The sequence below is a fragment of the Dermochelys coriacea genome, chromosome 3 (assembly GCF_009764565.3).
Source record: "Dermochelys coriacea isolate rDerCor1 chromosome 3, rDerCor1.pri.v4, whole genome shotgun sequence".
Lineage (NCBI taxonomy): Eukaryota > Metazoa > Chordata > Testudines > Dermochelyidae > Dermochelys > Dermochelys coriacea.
In genome coordinates this window covers 196,189,239-196,208,797 of record NC_050070.1, presented here as the reverse complement: position 1 = coordinate 196,208,797, position 19,559 = coordinate 196,189,239, and the positions used below count along the sequence as shown (strand labels likewise).

Sequence of the window (19,559 nt, the reverse complement as noted above, 5' to 3'; positions counted from 1 at the left end):
CGCATGCGCACGCACCCCTGCAATCTCACCTCGTCTCTTGCGCTTGCGAACAGGTCAATGCATAATGCAACCGTTCGCCTCTTTGGCTGCGCATGCGCGCACTCACCGGTTCGCCCGAAACAGGAGCGTCGACTCTGCACACACACCGTCCCCCGACCTCCCGGCTCTGCGCCTAGCACATGCGCAAAGATAAACACGGGCCACGTGTCTTCTGTAGCGCATGCGCATACAATGAGCTGTAGCGCCCCCTGGCGGAGACTGGGGAAGCTGTTTTCCGTTTTGCCTGTGTCCGACAGTCACGCGGGCGCGCCTCAGCGCTTGGTGGGGAGGTGAAAAGAGGCTGGGCACGAGCTACTGTAAACGGCAGCGAGGCTGACCCGGTGCATGCTGGGAGTTGTAGTACTCCCGAGACCGAGACTGAACGGAACGTGCGGAGAGCAGGGTGGACAGAGACTACAGCACCCAGGCGGCTGCGCGGCGAGGGGCGGCCCGCTGGGATCTGCCCCCTCCTTCTCCCGCTTAATACCTTCAGCGCCGTGCGTGGGGTTGCTGTTGTTGCCGCCTTAGCTGTGCTTAGAGGTGACCCTGAGGCTAGGCAGCGACACAGCCGGACAAGCCGCTTCGCCCAGCCATGGTCAGTACCGCTCGGCCTGCGGGGGATACGAAGCTCCCCCTCTCTCTGGAGAATATGGTGGTAACCCCTGCCTGGGGGTACAGATTCTCCCTTCCCTTCCCCTCCCCGTACGTGTGAGAGGCTAACCCCTACATGTGGTGAGGGCCTGGGGTACAGATCCCCCTCTCTGTGTACGTGGGAGATCTGTATCTCCTACCTGGAGTGAGGGCCTGGGATGCAGATCCCCACCCCCTCTCCGTGTATGTGGGCGACCTGTACCCCCTACCTGGGGTGAGGGCGGGGGTACGGAGCCCCCAACGCCCCCCCCGATGTGTGTGTGGAGGGGGGTGACCCTGTGCAGCCCCTGGTGGGACGGGGGCGTAGCCTGTAGCCTGCGCCCGTCCTTGGCAGGAGGGTCGGGGGTAGGGCGAGCAGAAGGGGCCCCGCGACCGGGCGGCCACGTTTAGAGGTCAGGCGCCATCGTTCCTATGCTGGGGTGACCCCTTATCCTTGCAGCAGAGGACACGGAGCCTGCAGCCTGGGCCGGAGCCTGGAGTGGTTGCCGAACGCTGCAGACTGGGGCGCTTGCCGCGGGCACATCGGCATGAGCAGTGGTTGTGGACAGAGCTGCCAGCTGCTGGGTAAAATCCTGGGGTAGTTTTATAGAAACCGCCTATTAATCGCTGGAGTGCGGGAGGGGAAGTGGGTGACGTCGCTGCAGTGTCTCGAGGTGACTTTGAAAGTGTTCTCCAGAGAGTTATTGTGGAAGAAGCGCACCTGAGTCTCAAACTGTTCCAGCCAGGAGGTGCATGTCTGCTGCAGCATTCAAACTAGCAATTATAATTCAGTGTTTTCCATAAAGTGCTGTATCCTGATCTAGAATGTCAGTGGTTATGGGGATTATACGACATTCTTCTCTGTAAAAAGAAAAGGAGGACTTGTGGCACCTTAAAAACTAACAAATTTATTAGAGCATAAGCTTTCATGAGCTACAGCTCACTTCATCGGATGCATGTTCTTCTCTGTGTTACTTTCCAGTTCCTTTTCTGTTTGAGCTGTGTGACTTGGACAGGTTCAAATGATGTAGTTGGGTAGGAAGGGATGGGCGCTGGAACTAATCCCAGACACCAGCCCTGGATTTCGATTGCATTTCTTCTTATGGTAATAGTGAAATGGTTGAGTTGAAAAACTGTTTTGCTTGGAAAGGCCTGAGATATAAACATTCTCCTTTCTCCATTAAAATAGGTGTTAATGATGTCACTAAAAGCATTGCAAGGAGCTATATTCATTACACTGCTTCTGTCCTTTCTGGTGTAACAATAAGGTGCACCCGGCCTGTGCTCTGGCCTTAAAAGTTTCAAGTCACTTCCATTTCCTATCTATGATGCATCTAGAAATTTGTTCAGGTTAAATGTGTAAAGTGATATGATATTGCTTACTGTGGCATGTATAAATTACTTGCTTCCTGTCACTATCTAACGTATATACGTAGATGACCCTTCTTCCATCTCTAGTAATGGATTTATTTTGTGTTTTGTTTTTGTTTTTTTTGTTGTGTGTAGTTTTCTTTTGTTTGCCCCTCATGTCTTCTTTGACCCTAAATCCTGCTCTTCAATTCCAGATTTTTCTACTCCACTCTTGTTTTGTTTGTGTCTAAAATGCTACGCTAGTGATGTCTAGTCCCTGGAGAACCTTATCATTTTGATTTCATGTTCACTACTCCAGTCATGTCAATTCAGGATGTTCCCAATACCATTTAGAATTAGGGACGACAGTTTTGAAATGTCTGAAAATGAAGTCCCCCATGATTTGGTATAATTGCCATTAGCCAAATCCTCATGTGAACAACACTCACATTTAGGAGCACCTATCTCAACTTCTGTTTTAAAGGAATGGACTGGGGAACATTCATCGGTACAGTACTTGCACATAGCTAGTAACTTCAAGCACTAAATTGTCTCACCACTCTCTGAAATGTATCAGAATGCAGTTTTCTCAACTAATTCCTCTACTCAAATGCAGAAAGGACAGAATGAAAGTCTGAGACAAGGTGACTAAGGCAGTATCTCTTATTGGAACAAATTTGTTGGTGGGGAAAAAAAAATGAGAAGACCTCTGTAGAGCTCAAAAGCGTATTTATTTTATTGGACCAACTTCTGTAAGATATTCCCTCATGCACCTTGTTTTTCTCATATATGGGACCAGCACAGCTACCACCTGACTTCAAATGAGTTGGTCTGTCAGCCAAGTCTTATTGGTCTGATATCTGACTCTTAAGCTTTTAGCTTCAGTAATATTAACTACTTATAGTTTTAAAATGTTTTATCAAGCAAGGTGGGTTACTGCTAAAACTTGAACTGTGCATGGACTACTGTCATCTCAATCCCACTGTCCTGGATGTTGTAAAGCAAGGTACATTATCACAGTTAGTAATTAAGTTACAGATTGGCAAGGCCTTTTGTAACACAGTCCACCTCTGTGTAGTAGGATAGAGTTCTTCTGCCTCTCTACTGACAGAGGACAGTCCAATATTAATTTGATACTATCCTTTGTAGCTACCTGCAGCATTGCTAGCTTATTTGTTTTGTTAAATAGTACTGTATCTAGCAAGTTGAGAAGTCCTAAATCTGTTTAAAATTGAAGGTGTTGTATTTTGCAAAAGATACTAATTAAGGCAATAAGCACTTACATAGAATTATGGGGGGGAAGGAAATAAATTGTGCTGATGTCAGCCATAAGTTTGAGATTGGAAGCTTGTGCTCTGTAACCAAGTATTCTTTTAAAAAAGGCTATTTTAATATATTGTCCTTAGCTTCAAAAGACAACACAAGTAGAATTCTGAAGGGATCTGAGGATGTAGGGGTCCTGCACACACTAATACAATGAAACACTTTATTTTTCCACCCTTTCTTTTGTATAGAACTAAATATTCCATACCCTTTCCTGGCTCTCTTCCACACTTTTTTGAATTTGACAGGGAAGGTATAAATAGCTTCAAAATATGTTAATTGAACTTATTCTATATATTTCATGTAACAAACTCCAAAAACTTGCAACGACTAAAGGTCACTGCTCTAGTTACCAGAACATGAAAGCATTCTTATTAAAGTTCAGTGTAGGAGCCAAGTCACCGATTAAAATGACTGTCCTATGTACCTAAGGTTCCTTTCTGAAAGAATGGGCCTCCATGTAAAGGGACATGATCATCTTGACATCTAGCAAGTTTAAAACAAAACTGATTTTTAAAAGTAGCTTCAGTGGCTCAGAGCTGCTATATCTTGCCATTTTTGTGATTAAAACAAATCACAATATTTAGTGGTTGTTTTTAACTCCCTAGCTCCTGACTCTAGAGACTATATGCATGAAAACCTGTTTTTGTCTAAGAAAAAAAACCTCTAATACTCATTCATGCAGAGAAGAAGCTTGAATACATGAAGTGAGTACATTCTAAAGGCTCAACCTAGATGGCTAATAAACAGTTAATAAAATAGTAAAAGCTAAATAAAATAATAAAATAAAATTGAGACAATTTAAAAGAAGTATTCAGAGTAGCAGCCGTGTTAGTTTGTATTCGCAAAAAGAAAAGGAGTACTTGTGGCACCTTAGACTAACAAATTTATTAGAGCATAAGCTTTCGTGAGTCATCATTGTTCCGATGAAGTGAGCTGTAGCTCACGAAAGCTTATGCTCTAATAAATTTGTTAGTCTCTAAGGTGCCACAAGTACTCCTTTTCTTTAAAAGAAGTAGTAGTTTAAGCCAGTTATGGTGGGTGGGTGGGTGTGGTGGGGGAGGGACAGTAACTCCATGATTTTTATGACCTTGTTTGGTAATACTGGGTGCTACACCTGCCTCAAACCCGCAAGCCAATTTTTGTGGCATTCTCATCTTACTATAAAAAGAAAAGGAGTATTTGTGGCACCTTAGAGACTAACAAATTTATTAGAGCACAAATTTATTAGAGCATATTAGAGCTTGCTTCATCGGGTGCATTTGGTGGAAAAAAGTTTTTCCACCAAATGCATCCGATGAAGTGAGCTGTAGCTCACGAAAGCTTATGCTCTAATAAATTTTAGTCTCTAAGGTGCCACAAGTACTCCTTTTTCTTTTTGCGAATACAGACTAACACAGCTGCTACTCTGAAACCTGTCATTTTACTATGCAAGTCTTGTGTCTCCTGTTGCTGTGCTAAAGACCTACCTGTGCAAACTGATTCTAAAGGGGAAAGGGTTGAAACTGACTGGATAGAGTAAAATAAAAATAATTTAATCTATTAAATTTCCTTAAGTGTTGCTTGTAACACTAGTAGGGGAGGGGGGATCACACCTGATTTGCTGAAGTGTTACAATCCAGTGGAACAGTGCCAACCCCCCTCTCCCCCAATAAAACACGATAGCATCATCATTTAAGTTGGAAGTCGCGCTTTCATTTTTCAAGAAGTGCAGTATTACTAACTTCTCCCCTAAATTACACTATAATTTGAAGTGAAGAAAACACAAGAATTTTGGTGTGCCAGTGTTGCATGTTGTCCCATTTCAAGACCTGTTCAAGATGGTTTGTAAATGTTCGTGTAATTGAGTGAAAAGTTCATTTTTCATTCTTTTCACCACAACTAGCAGAAAGATCATCATTTCACTTATTCTGACAGAAAACAGATCCCCTTCAGAAACATCTTGCTGAAGACTAGATTTTTAATATCTGATACAAAGCAGGTTACATAATGCTAACTCACTTGTACAATTCTGTCATCTAGCCAGATTCATGATTCTGTGATCAAAAAACATGTAAAACACTGCTTCTCTATCGTATGGTTGTGTAATATAGCCATCATTCTTGGAACAGTTTTTTTTTTTTTTGTTTTCCCTTTTCCCCAAAAATTCCAATACCTTCAAGACTTGTAGTAACAAGAACTGAGAGCTTAACCTCACATGCTAAAAAACAGGAAACATTCAAAAGACAGATTTTTTTGATATGTAACAGCGAGTTATTTTTTAAAAAAAAGTCAATTTGACTTGAGTTTAACAATACACAATTACTGTAGGAGTGACTAACTCAACTTGCTTATACCTTGGAGTCCTAATAGTCTAATCTCCTAATTTTTGCTGTTTTCATTTTATAAAATGAAACCAGATTGTTTCTAGATGGCCTCATTTTATGGTTATCTAACACCAGCATGATGCCATAGTGATTGGATTCTGAACACTTTAAGGGGAACACAGTTAAATCCAGAAGCTGATTTCATTAGGAAAGCCACAAAAGCTTCTCTAGGGTGGTAACTCTTAGCCCAGACTCCCAACTGGGATTTTGTTACCTTCCCAAGGCCTGCTCTAAATTTAAAACTTCAACTGACATACCTATGCTGGTAAGGGCTGTGCCTCTTTGCTCTGGTATAGCTGAGTCAGTAAAAGCTCCAGTGTAGAAGCAAAAAAGAAAAGGAGTACTTGTGGCACCTTAGCGACTAACACAGCTGCTACTCTGAAACCTATCATAGTGTAGAAGCATTTATACCACTATATCTTGTGAGTACAGCCCTACCAAATTCACAGCCATGGAAAAATGCATCACAGACCATAAAATCTGGTCTTTTGTGTGCTTTTACCCAGTACTATACAGATTTCACGGGGGAGACCAGCGTTTCTCAAATTGGGGGTCCTGACCCAAAACGGGGTTGCAGGGGGCGGGTGTCACATATTGCCACCCTTACTTCTGTGCTGCCTTCAGAGCTGGGTGGCTGGAGAGAGGTGGCTGCTGACTGAGGCAGCACAGAAGCAGCAACCGCCCAGCTCTGAAGGCACCGCCAGCAGCAATGCAGAAGTAAGGGTAGCAGTACAAAAACCTCCCTCCCACCCCGACCCCCACAATAACCTTGTGACACTCCTCCCCTCCCCACCCAAACTCCTTTTTGGGTCAGGACTCCTACAATTACAACACTGTTAATTTTCATATTTAAATAGCTGAAATCATGAAATTTATGATTTTTAAAATCCTGTGACTGTAAAATTGACCATGAATTTGGGAGGGTCCTATTTTTGGGAACCATCATAAGCTATACTGATATGGTGATGGAGGGCTTGTCTGCACTTATCAGGGGATCAACGTGCAGTGATTGATGCATCAAATCGACTGCAGATCGCTCTCCCGTCGACTCCTGTACCCCACATGAACGAGAATTACAACGATTAAGGATTTTGATATTGTGAATCTTGTCCCACCATTCGACCCTACAAACAGACAGAAGATAGGAAACTTGATCGGTGCTGTATGCATAGTTGTGGTGGTGACTGTCCATGTCTCATAACCGAATAGAAGTGTTGTAAGACATTTAGCTTAGTACTTACTTTTGATGCCCCTGTCATTCCCTAGGAGGTGTGACAGTATTCCAAATGCAGAGCTGGCTTTGGCTATGTGATGGATAATCTCATCAATTGTGACCGCATAATCCCTAGATAGCAAAATTTCTCCATGGACTGGAGGGGTTTTGTTGATCTTAATAATTGGGTAGACATGCTCAAACATTGGTTGGTACAGTACTTCTGTTTTCTTTAGGCTGATTGTGAAACCATAATGAATGACTGCACGAGCAAAGTGATCAGTTATAAACTGAATGTCCTGCATCGAATAAGCAACCATTGCACAATCAGCCAAAAAAAAAAGCTGCTTAATGAAATGAAAGCACTGCAGATTGGAAAAACTTCTCATCAATGTGGATCTAGATAAATACTCTTCTGTCAATCTCATTAAATGTATCCTTAAGCATAGCTTTTAAAAGGATGGAAAAGCATGTGGGAGCCAGCACTTGACTTTGTTTGGTGCCACTGATGACTGGAAAAGGGTCTGATACTCACCATTTTCCACCACACTGGCCATCTTCCCATCATGGAAGCACTGAATGACAGAAACTCTACAGGTCATCCAAACATGAACGAAACTTTCCTGAGTCCCTTGCAATTTAGAGTCTAAAGCTTTAGCTGAGTCGACAAAGACCATGGTTTTGCTCCATGCACTCTGCCTGAAGCTGATTGGCTGTGAAGATCATGTCTGTAGTGCCCCATACAGACAGACCTCCATACTGAGATTTGAGGAGGATAGTTAGGTCTTGTTACTAATTCTTGACTGGATCTTAAGTTTTTCCCAGCAACAGGGAAATGTCACAGTAAGTATCACAGTTTGCCCTATCCCTCTTCTATTTATAGAGGTGGACAATGTTGGCATCCTAAAAATCCTGTGGCAGTGACTCTTGCTCCCAGATAATGCAGAAGAGCCGTGTGAGGTGCACTGGAGTGTGGTAGCCACCCAGTTTATAGATATTTTCTGGAATGTCATCTAGTCCATGTGCTTTCCCTTTTGACAACTGCTTGATTGCAGTTATAGTGTCATAAATTGGGGGCTAGTATAAGCTAGTCTTTCAGTGAACATTGTGGAAGAGCATTTGGAAGGGTGACTGAGATGCCAAATGAAATGTTTCATCCGTTGGCCAAGTATTTCTTTTTGTCAGTTAAGAGTCTGTTGCTGTCTGGTGCTCATATAGAGGTTATTCTAGTGTATCTCGGTCCATACACAGCACAAAGGCAAGCAAAAAAGCATTTGGTATTTTTGCAGTCTTCTGCCAGTTCCTTTTTCCACTAATGGTTTTTCATTTGCTGAAGTCTGCTTTACTCAATGATGTACAGGCTTCCTAGCTGCAGAATCCTTGTCTGCTGTGTAGACTTGGGAGGGCAACATGTGGTGAGTTCAAGAACTGACATTCTCATCAAATAAGTCCTGATGTTTCCTTTTTAATATAGCTGAGAACTTCAGCAGACATTTGCTTTTCCCACACTGCCTCAGCATCCACTGAGGCTTCTGTAACTGAGGGAAATGCTTCCATGTGTTTGCTGGAATTCAGAACTGTCACAATTTTCCAGACTCGAAATTCTGTTTGGTTTTTTTTTTTTGTTTGTTCTTCTCTTCCCTGGCTTGATTTGTTGTCTGTTGCTTGAGAGCAATATGGAGGGACACTACCTCTCAGGAGGCAAGTGAACCTTAAATCATGGAGAGCTCTTCATCAGATGATGATATGATTGATCATGGGCTAGTGTTTTGAGCAAGGATGCATCCAGGTTGTCTTATACTTTGTTGGCCTGTTTCAAACAGGCCATTGATGATGTTGATGATCGTACATGTTGCACTTGGTAACACAAACTCTAGCAGCTTGCTACTACTTTCCAACTCCATTACTACATGTCTGGGTCACCTTTCCTGGGCATCGTCATAATTGGTATAAGTACTTTCATATCCATATAAATGTTCACACTAGAGTTTTTGCCAGCATAACCATACAAACAAAACCTTCCTAGTGTAAACAAGCTCTAAAACAAAGAGGTCTTGCTCTTTTCATCCTTGGTATTTTTCACACTTGCAGATATGGCAGCTTAACCTCAAACCCCAGAGATTGGTCTGAGGCTGTATGAGAACTTGACATAACACACACCACTCTTCCCTTGGCCTCTGGATGTTGGGGGCGGGGGGGATTCTTGGACAGTGGAAAAACTGTATACACACCAGCCTTTTGCCTGCTGCTTTGTTTTATAAGAACAGCCATACTGGGTCATATCAATGGTCCATCTAGCCCAGTATACTGTCTTCCAACAGTGGCCAATGCCAGGTGCCCCAGAGGGAATGAACAGAACAGGTAATCGTCAGGTGATCCATCCCGTCACCCATTCCCAGCTTGTGGGAACAGAGGCTAGGGACACCATCCCTGCCCATCCTGGCTAATAGCCATTGATGGACCTATCCTCCCATGAATTTACCTAGTTCTTTTCTGAACCCTTCACAACATCCTCTGGCAAAGAGTTCCACAGACTGATTGTGTTTATGTGAGGGAAAAAATACTTCCTTTTTGTTTTTGTATCTGCTGCCTATTAATTTCATTTGCTGACCCTTAGTTCTTGTGTTATGAGAAGGAGTAAATAGCACTTCCTTATTTATTTTTCTCCATGCCAATCATGATTTTTATAGACTTCAGTCATATTTCCCCCCCCCTTAGTTGTCTTTTTCCCAAGTTGAGATGGGGTGACCACATCTGCACCCAGTATTCAAGATGTGGGCGTGCCATGGATTTATATAGCAGCAATATGATATCTTCTGTTTTTATTATCTATCTCTTAATGAGTCCCAACATTTTGTTAGCTTCTTTGACTGCTGCTGCACACTGAGTGGATGTTTTCAGAGAACTATCCACAATGATTCCAAGATCTTTCTTGAGCATATCACTTGAATTGCTCCATAACTTTTTAGTTGGTATCCTATTTACAGCTCAATCAGATATCTAGGTTTGCATTATTCTACAAATTTCCACTTGCAAGTAAATCTGCAAATTACTGTAATGAGAGCAGTCTAATATAGTGTGATGTAATTCTATGCTGCATATTCTGCCAGTCTTCTGAAGACTTGAGCAGGCTCTCCAATAAGTTTGAAGCATAAAAGCTACATTGTAGTCTAATGGAATTTTGTGACTCTGTATTTGAAGTGCCTATGCTTTAAAAAGGCAGTATTTTTCCCCATACATTAAATTGTTCTGGCCTTCATTTAAAAATACTCCCCATCACTCTCTGACGTACAAAGTGCAAACAAGCCTTGGAATATTTCCAGTTCTGGGGTTTCAAGTTGCAGCTTTTTGGCTACCTTTCTGCAGGTCTGGTCTGCTACCAGAAGACGTTTGGGAGTGCAGCTATTGGTTTGAAAGAGAAGCAGAATCCTAGGAGCTGACCCTGTGCTGGGTTTTTGCACATGCTTCACATCCAGAAGTATTTGAATGCTCTTTCTACAATAACTGCTGAAAATGCTTAATGGCTCTCTAACCAGGGAAAACTGTATTACCAGCAATGTGTTAGCTAAGTCTGTCTATTTCTTTTACAGTCTGAACCAATTAGAGTCCTAGTGACTGGAGCTGCTGGTCAGATTGCTTATTCTCTGCTCTACAGCATTGCCAAGGGAGATGTCTTTGGCAAAGAACAGGTAATGGTTAAACTGAACTGTCACGTGTCTTATTCAAGAGTGTTGAAGAAACTAGAATCTGTAAAATCTCTTAATAAACTTGCAGTTAAGTTTTCCTGTGAGCCTTCACATTTCATGCAAAGACATAAGTTACTGTTCTGAGTGTAAGGGTGCTAACCCCCCTCCTGGTTTTGCCAGGAGTCGCCCAGTATTGGGCTCTATCTCCCAGAGGCTACTGAAGCCAAATGGGGAGATTTTAGGCCGTTAAAAGTTCAGCAGCGCAGTGGGGCTAAAGCAGGCTCCCTGGCCCCATGCCGCTCCCAGAAGTGGCCAGCATGTCCCTCTGGTCCCTGGGAGGTGGACGGGTGTCTCTGTGTGACTGCAGCCAATGGGAGCTGCAGGGGTGATACCTGCAGGCAGAGGCAGTGCACAGAGCCTCCTGGCTCTCCCTTTTCTCTTCCCTCCCCCCCCCCCCCCCCGCTCCGGGCTGCAGGCAAGTGCTGGCCGCTTCCAGGAACAGCGCAGGGCCAGAGCAGCCAGGGAGCCTGCCTTAGCCCCGCTGTACTGCCAACCAGCTGAAATCCAGCCCTGAGCTCCCTCCCAGAGCCTGCACCCCCTGCCTCAGCCCTGAGCCCCCTCCAACACCCAAACTCCCTCCCAAAGCTTGCACCCCAATTCCCTGCCTCAGGCTCAGCCCAGAGCCCACACCTCCTCCTGCACCCCAACCCCCTGTGCCAGCCTGGTGAAAGGGAGTGAGCAACAGAGGGAGGGGAGATGGAGTGGGCAGGGCAAGGGTGTTTGGGTTTGTGTGATTAGACCGTTGCCAACCCTAATAGTGAGCCTGAAGAGAAGAAATAGAGCCTTGAGTTATTCTGCATCCTGGTTTTTGTATGCATTCAATGCTGAATTGTGATGCTGTTAGTCACTCTGTCTTAGTAAATCGGCTGTTATACATTCCCATCTCTCCAAAAGGTGATATTAACTAATATCTGGCTGCAGGAGGAAATAAGTGTAGGCTTCAGGTTTTCAATTATTGTTCCATATGCTTTTAAATTACTTTGTTTTACAGCCTCTTGTTCTTATACTGCTGGATATCACTCCCATGATGACTGTATTGGATGGCGTAATGATGGAACTGCAAGACTGTGCTCTTCCGCTGCTGAGAGGTGACCAAAAGGAATACAGACTTTCTTAAAGTTAATTTAGCTTGATTAACTGCAAACTGTAAGAGAAATAGATCAACTCTTCAGATATGGGTGTAATACTTGCATATGCAAAATTGGTATTTGCATACGTAATGATTGGGAATTTTGGTTTATATTATTTAAACCTTTTGAAAGTAAGATGGCAAATAGTTGGCTGCTTGAACTAACATGTCATGATGGGCCTCCTGGTCTAGTAGTGAAATAGCTTTGTCTTTTCTGATATGCCAGTCGTTTTTTCTGAGAGAGTTATAAAACACAAACTCTTTAAAATAAAGTCATTTCTCAATTTTGTCTTTATTTCAGTGATCAACTTGTGTAACAAAGTCTGGATTCTCGAGTATAGTCTCTTGAGGTGGAAGAAAGTGAGCTAATGGGCAATGATGTCGTTATTGTAGTAATGGGTTTCAAATATCGGTTGATAAATAAAACTTCCCAGACTATGTAGTCTTACTCAACCTTCTCCAGTGTGAATTGATATTGCTGGTTACTGGGGAAAGGAAAACTCATTTGGGTCATACACAAAAATCCAATGCCATTACATGGGTTGGAAGGGATGGGGAAGTGATGTACCCTATACATAGTACTCCTCAAAGGGTACAGGCAAACAAATGAGGATGCATAATTCATTCACATTAGGAAGTTGCTAACACCCATCGACAACTTAGTTTAAGGAAAGAGCAGTGATTAAACTAGTAAAGATGGGCATTTGCTCTCTGGGTGTGTCTTTGTCACAACTGCCTGTCTGATTAGTGCTTTAAATAGAAGGTAGTCCAAAGAATAATTCCATTGATGTTGCCATAGAATTCCCCAAAAGATTTGGTCTGTTACTAATTCTGTCTCTTCCCTCCTTTGCTTACAGAGGTCATCGCAACAGACAAGGAGGAGGTTGCATTTAAAGATCTTGATATAGCAGTTCTGGTTGGCTCCATGCCAAGGAGAGAGGGCATGGAGAGGAAAGATTTACTCAAAGCAAATGTGAAAATTTTTAAATCCCAGGGTGCAGCCTTGGACAAGTATGCCAAGAAGACTGTCAAGGTGATTACAAAAAGAAAAGGAGTACCCGTGGCACCTTAGAGACTAACAAATTTCACTCTATACGGCTAAATTCAGTGCCTTGCACAATGACAGAAACTGAATTTTATTTTTTTAACTGGAAACTCTTTACCAAGCAACTTAAAGATCCCAGCAAGAGCTGTAGAGTAGTACAGATGTAGCATAGGACTAATTTTGTTTTACGGAAGACTTGCTTCTCAAATGCTCTGAATTGGCCAAAGCCTGCATGGAGGCATCCTGTTAAACCCCCTAATTGATCTAGGGAATGATCCCAGTCCAGTCACTGACAGAAGATGAACCATCTTCTAGGTAGGAATGTGTAGTGTTCTGCAGTTACTCTTCAGAGCTGAGGAGCAGCAGAGTGAGACAAGGTGGCCTCCTATCGATAGTATCACCATGCAGATGAACAGCAAGTTTACCAATGCAAACTTAGCTCCTATTTCATATGAATCTGTAGCTTTAATTTAATGACTTCTGTATCAGTCAAAAGTCACAAAATAAAAAAGGCTTTGTTTAGTTTTTAAAGTCACATTGGAGAGGTTCTTTTAAATGTCTCTTTCCAGTAGCTCAGGTACAATGAATAGAATCATGTGGCTTCCCTCCTACAGCTCCTAATCTTGTACTCATGCTCCCACTGTGCTTTGTAACTGACTTTAATGCCTGCTTCCTCAGCTGATGAACTTCCTGCTGAGTCTACAGGGCTGTAGAGTGTTTTCTACAGTTGAAATAAAAATTAGCATCAGTTATTACAGAGTAATGGGGAACTAAGAAGTTGAATATCAAAAAGGGAAATATAAAAGCATGTCTCTAGATCAGCTCACTAGATGGAGGCTGTATGGAGCTTGACACTGTTTTCTTCATCAATTAATCTGTCCTTTTCATATTTAGAGAAACTGATTGATTTAACTTGAGACACAGCATCCTACTTCAAATAGGCAACAATTGCTTCAGTCATAACTGATCATGTAAAGCAGTGTCATCTAGTAGAACTACCTTAAATGGAAAACTTTAATGGGGGGGGCAAGGAGAGGAGAAAGCAAGCAAGCAAAGAGCTGACTAGTTTGTATAGTGTAGTTCTTTATAGTGTATAGTCCTTTTAATGTATTAAGAGATTGTGGGGGATTTTTGCGCAGCAGGGTAACTAGACTGGAGGTCAGCAGCGCTGACCTCTAAAATACTGGCTTCCTTTATTATAGAGGCACTTGTAAAGAAGCATTTAAACTGTTCTGTGATTCTATATTTCTGATATCCTTTTGTGTGTGTGTGTGGTTTTTTTTTTTTTTTTTTTTTTTTTTTTTTGTAAAAAGACTTTCAGTTAGTGATTGCATACAATATGGTTAGGATTTAAACAAGACTTTTTGTCTTCATTTCTTGACAGTTTCTTTGGAGTAAAGCCTTTTCTTTACAAATGCTGAACGTTGTGTTTACCCAGCTGAGGGAAATGAATTTGCAGAAACTGTAGCTTGGCTAAAAAGTTGACTTCTCTTCTTGTCCCACTCCCCTTCATTGCCTTCCTAGGTTGTGGTGGTAGGAAATCCAGCAAATACTAACTGCCTGACTGCTTCAAAGTCGGCTCCCTCAATACCAAAAGAAAACTTCAGCTGTCTAACTCGTTTGGACCACAACAGAGCTAAATCCCAGGTAGGATGAATCCATCCAGGGCTAGAAGACCTTCTTATGTCTGTCTTATAAAGAAATGTTTAAATTTAAGCTCTCTCAGAAAGTAGTTTGTTATACTTAAAGTGTAGCTGAAATTAGTCTATTCCATGTCTCCTTTTTTTTTTTTTTTTTTTTTTCTAAATTCAAATTAGATTGCTCTGAGACTTGGTGTAACTGCTAGTGATGTGAAGAATGTCATCATCTGGGGGAATCACTCCTCCACTCAGTACCCAGATGTTAACCATGCTAAGGTGAAAGTGCAAGGAAAGGAAGTTGGCGTTTATGAAGCTGTAAAAGATGACAGCTGGCTGAAGGGTGACTTTATCACAGTAAGATTTTCTGTTCACTAATGATCTCTCAGCGTAATTGTACTACACTGTGCTCCTGTTGGACTAATTATGACTCAGGGTAAAAAGCTAGTGTTAATATACACACCATGGAAATCTTATGGGAAACTTTAGCAAAGCAGATCTTCCAGTCCTACTAAAATGATTGGTCTTCAAATAGCTTGTCAGAATAATCCTATATTTGCATCTTTAAAATCTGTAGTCCTATTCCTGTGGTGCTTTCTTTTGCATAAACCTAAATAAGCATGCTAGCTAGATTTTTCTGCTGAAATGATCAGCCGGGAAAGTTAATGTTGAGAGTCAAAATAGCTGCCACTGGGTATAGTCTGGTGTCCTAGCCTCTGTAGAGAGGATAGTTCACTTTTTTTTTTTCTTCAGTAATTTTAGTCCATAGAATTGGAAAAGCTCCCCTCTGAATTCACTGATCATCACTTGGGGATGACAGGTTGGGGGCGGGGGGGGGTTGTGTGTGGGTTTTTTTTTTTGTTTTGTTTTTTTTTTTTTTTTTTTGTGTTTAAGGCTGACATTTTCTAACTCAAGGATTCTGTGGCTTGGCTGCTGAGCAATGGTTCCCATAAAGAATTTGATTGCCTGTGCTCCATAGGCTGTGCTACCTTCTAGCTTGTTTCTGGGTGCAGTTTAAGTTTGTTTGACCTATTGAACAAGTCCTTTGCTTGCTCTGTAAGGTTGTGAAGTCCCTTTTTTCTAATTAATTATTATACACTCTCTCACAGTTGAGGTGCTGGAGTCCCTAGATTTAAACAGGAGGGCTTCAGTGCTGGATCCTTGACTCTGGCCTGCCGCACACAGCGGGGATAGGCCCTCATGGATATATCATATAGCTGATCTGTTACGTGTGTGTGTGTGTGTGTGTGTGTGTGTGTGTGTGTTTTGAGGGGACATTAAGACTGTTCAGAGGTGCTTGCTTCCTAGGGGATGAGTTGTGGTCTAACTGGTACAGAGTCAGTGAACAAACTTTGGCTGTTATAAATATTGTACATGAATGAGACTTGCTTTTTTTTGTATACATTTCAGCAATTAGCTTAGTTAGTCTGACATAAGTGTCTTTGAAAAGAGACAGGGATCTTCAGGCATTACAAATGACTCGACAGCATGTGAAATAGGTTCTATATAATCTTTAAAGTTGCTTGATAGCTCACATGTTAAGTAGTTCACTTCTAGTCTTCAGCTGGCCACTAAACTATAAATGTTCTGCCATAAATTAACCTATACATTAGGCTCTACTTAATTTGCGATATTGTAGATTTTGCAGTATTAGGCTTCCACCACAGTTTTGTCAGATGTGCAGCCGACAACAGGAGCCCCAGCCCTCAGACAGGCAGCTGACAGTGGGAGCAGGTTTTTCCAAATTATTGCAAATAATAAAGGTCCATTATTACTTTTTTCCACGTCTTGTCTGAAACTCTGTCACAATTATTTGACAATCATCCTGCAATTCGAGTAGGGCCTTACCTATAAACGTCAAAAAAAGCTTCAGTTACTGAACCGAAACTGGTACAGATCACCTGATGTGACGCTTGTGAAAGATCCTACATTGACAGTCCAGTAGGATAGGCTGCTAGCCACAAAACTGGTACAGTAAGAAACATAGCACAGCCAGCCTCCCCAACCCTTCAGTGTGTATCGGCCTTGACCCTTGCAGAACATTTCTAGGCTGTTAGCCTGTTCTACTTCGGTGTTACAGCTGCTTATTGGTACGATTGTATATCTGCCATAATTCAACTGTGAACATCTTGCTCTCCAACTCTGAGGGTTTTTAGTGAAGACTATACAAAACTTTCTCCCATGACAATTACTGTTGGGGGATTTTTGTGCCAAAAAGTTAAATTCTATGCACAATATTTTAAAATTCTGCATATTTGTCAAAATAACACAATATATAATCATGCCAATTTCAATTATTTTTGGTAATTCATTTCAAAATACCTGTTATCAAGTATGTCTCTAACAACAACATAGACAACAAAAAAGATTCAGAAAATGTGTGACAAATTTCTTGCTAGGCATATGAATACAGAACTCTGAGTAATTCATTTAAACGAAAATACAGAAACTTTTCCCACCCCCTTCAGAAGTGCAAAGGCTTGGGGGAGTCGGGTAATGGAGGAATGCAGGAGAGGGAAATAATTGCTGCGAAGGAGCCTGGGAGTGAACCTTGAGAATTGTTGGGTGTGGGTGGAAGAAATATGGAACAGTGGGGGAGGGATTGTTGATGAGCCTTCCCTATGCAAACCCTGGCTGACCCCAGCCTCTCCCATTCAGTCAGGCATATCTGTCCTGTCCCCATGTATCCTTGTATCTCCCACTCCCCGTTCAGCCTCTGGCTCAATGTTGTCACCCCACTAGCTCCTGTGCCCCTGCTCTAGTCTGTCCCCCCTCACTAGCCCTTCTGAACCTTAGTTTGTGTGACACACCACCCACGCCCCAGCAGCCTAGTGTGTCCTCCTCTGTCTGTCCCTCCCATATCCAATGCTTCCTCACATGGGCAGGGCACTGTCAGGAAGTCAGCCGCTGCCCCTTCTCTCTCCACAGCTGGCTGCTTCCTCCGATGAGCCAGCTGCCCTCTTCTGACACCACATGAGTTTGTGGTGGGCAAAAGGTGTAAGTGCATCTTCCCTTCACCTCCCCATCAGAATCAATTATTCTGCGGGGGACAAATTCTGTGCTTGCACAGTGGCACAGAATTCCCCCAGCAGTAGTCTGTTGGCAGTAACTAGACGACAAAGCCACTGCTTGCTTCTTAAACCTAGTGTCATTTATTGACTATATGCAAATGAGATGTCCAATTTTGGGGGGGTTTTTTTGTCTTTACTACAGACTGTTCAGCAACGTGGTGCAGCTGTTATTAAAGCCAGGAAGCTGTCCAGTGCAATGTCAGCTGCCAAAGCTATCTGTGACCATGTGAGGGACATCTGGTTTGGCACTCCAGAGGTAAATATTGCTGTGGCACATACAGAGGTGCTAGTTACTAATCTCTTGTGTTTTCATGTCCTTCTGCAGTAACACTGGGTAGATTAATCTGTCTAATCATGTGTGACCGAAGATATTGCACACTTGGGACTATAACAAATGCAGCAAGGCTTTCTATAGTATAGACTGTGTGTGTTTGGGGGGGGGGGGGGTGTTTCTATAAGAAAGTAATTAAATTTGTGCCACTGCAATAGCAAGGAAAGCTATTTATCACTAACTTCTGTTTTCAGGGGGAATTTGTTTCTATGGGAGTCATTTCTGATGGAAATTCCTATGGTATCCCAGAGGATTTGCTCTATTCATTCCCTGTTGTAATCAAGGTAACTACACTAGTTAAATCTATCAGGGTTTAACTTTTGAAATGTCTTGAGGGGGAGGTTATGTAGATTTCAGTGGTAGCATTTTAGGATTTTGACCGTTGGTGCTGTGAAGCCAGCTTTCAACATATTTCTGCCCACTGTGAGATGCCCATTACGCTCACAGTTCCATAATTTGTCAAATGAATATTGGATGGCTGCAGAAAAGCATAGTCTGAAGGGTAGGGAGAAGGAGGTAGAAAGAATACACTGCAACTAACCTTCTACATTGAATTTGAAAAAAATATTAATGCTCTTAAAACTTCTCAGGTAAAAAAGAAAAAATTAGAGACATAAGTCCATCTACTTCACAGTAAGCTTGTTTATGGTAAATTTGCATGTAAAAATCCCCAATCTTGTAACTGTTATCTAGAATGGGATTTCTCATTCAGGTGGCAAACTCTAGTCACTAAACTACAGCAGACTTCGAGAGACAGATCTGCTCCACACCATCACTTGGTTTCAGTTGGTTTCTCACACAATTTCTGGACCACAGATTAGCATTTGTGTTCAGAGGTGTCGCTCATTTCACTGTAGTACCTAAACTGCAAAATTAAGTGCTGCTTTTAGACCGTACAAGACTTTGTTCTCATACAGACTAACTTTCAAACAGGATAAAACCTGGAAGTTTGTTGAAGGTCTTCCTATTAATGACTTCTCCCGAGAGAAGATGGATCTGACTGCAAAGGAGTTGATGGAAGAAAAGGAGACTGCTGTGGCATTTATTTCCAGTCCATGACTAGCTGATCATCAAGGTTTAGAAAATCCCTTAAAAGCTGAAGAGTCTAAAAGTCGTCTGTAAATCTAGTAACCCATGCTGTTGCTGTACTCAAGCTTTTGTTTTGTGGCAATCATTCATTTTAAAGGTCACATGCTTATTGGTACACTTGTGCCTATTAAGAGTTCTTGGCAATTAAACATACAAGCGATTCAAAATCTGTTCTGTTCCCCCCCCGCCCCTCCCAAAACTTGTCAGTAATACATGATTTCTGTATCCAATAGAGAATAGTAATTCAGTCTTGTTCAGAAATTGGCACTGGTGGCATTTGAATTATTATCTAGAGATCAGGGTTAACATTCAAGTGGCTTAATATTAAAAGGAAGATAAAAATGCCAGTAGTTCTCCTTGAACTAATACTTTCCTATTTTAAAAGAGCAAGAAGGAAATTAGTTGATGGATACAGAGCATGTACTGTTCACTCTGGTTACACTTCACTGTTTGTAACAGAAACATTAAAGGATGGTTAATTGCACAATGGATACCGATCACCTTTTGCCTGTCTTTTCTGACTTTTAAACATACTTTTGCCTCTGTAAATTGTGTGATGGGCAGGATACCTCTCTGGGCAGCCCTATAAC

At 42.3% G+C, this 19,559-nt stretch overlaps 2 protein-coding genes across 5 annotated transcripts in view; one reads left to right on the top strand and one right to left on the bottom strand.

The window, feature by feature from the left end:
* LOC119853343 (WD repeat containing planar cell polarity effector) overlaps nucleotides 1-298 on the bottom strand; it is a 256,988-nt gene extending 256,690 nt beyond the window's left edge. For 2 of the 4 annotated variants that reach the window (XM_038396310.2, XM_043512045.1), the window contains exon 1: nucleotides 107-297. Coding sequence is in view for 3 of the 4 variants with exons in the window: in XM_043512045.1 (XP_043367980.1) it covers nucleotides 107-228 (122 nt within the window). In the remaining variant the exon portion in view is untranslated. Of the gene's footprint in view, nucleotides 1-106 lie in introns of all 4 variants that reach the window. The other 2 variants (XM_043512042.1, XM_043512046.1) reach the window with 2 other exon arrangements.
* On the top strand, nucleotides 245-19,152 carry MDH1 (malate dehydrogenase 1). Its single transcript, XM_038396312.2, has 9 exons — nucleotides 245-634; nucleotides 10,512-10,610; nucleotides 11,659-11,755; nucleotides 12,654-12,829; nucleotides 14,366-14,488; nucleotides 14,659-14,835; nucleotides 17,692-17,805; nucleotides 18,075-18,164; nucleotides 18,814-19,152. The coding sequence occupies exons 1-9, from the start codon at nucleotides 632-634 to the stop codon at nucleotides 18,937-18,939; spliced, it is 1,005 nt and encodes a 334-aa protein (XP_038252240.1). The 5' UTR covers nucleotides 245-631; the 3' UTR covers nucleotides 18,940-19,152.
* The last annotated feature ends 407 nt before the right edge of the window (nucleotides 19,153-19,559 follow it).

Excerpts from the sequence above, each read along its gene's own strand:
- MDH1 (XM_038396312.2), top strand. Across the intron at positions 17,806-18,074 it reads TCTGGTTTGGCACTCCAGAG|GGGGAATTTGTTTCTATGGG; the intron begins GTAAATATTGCT and ends TTCTGTTTTCAG. Across the intron at positions 18,165-18,813 it reads CATTCCCTGTTGTAATCAAG|GATAAAACCTGGAAGTTTGT; the intron begins GTAACTACACTA and ends ACTTTCAAACAG.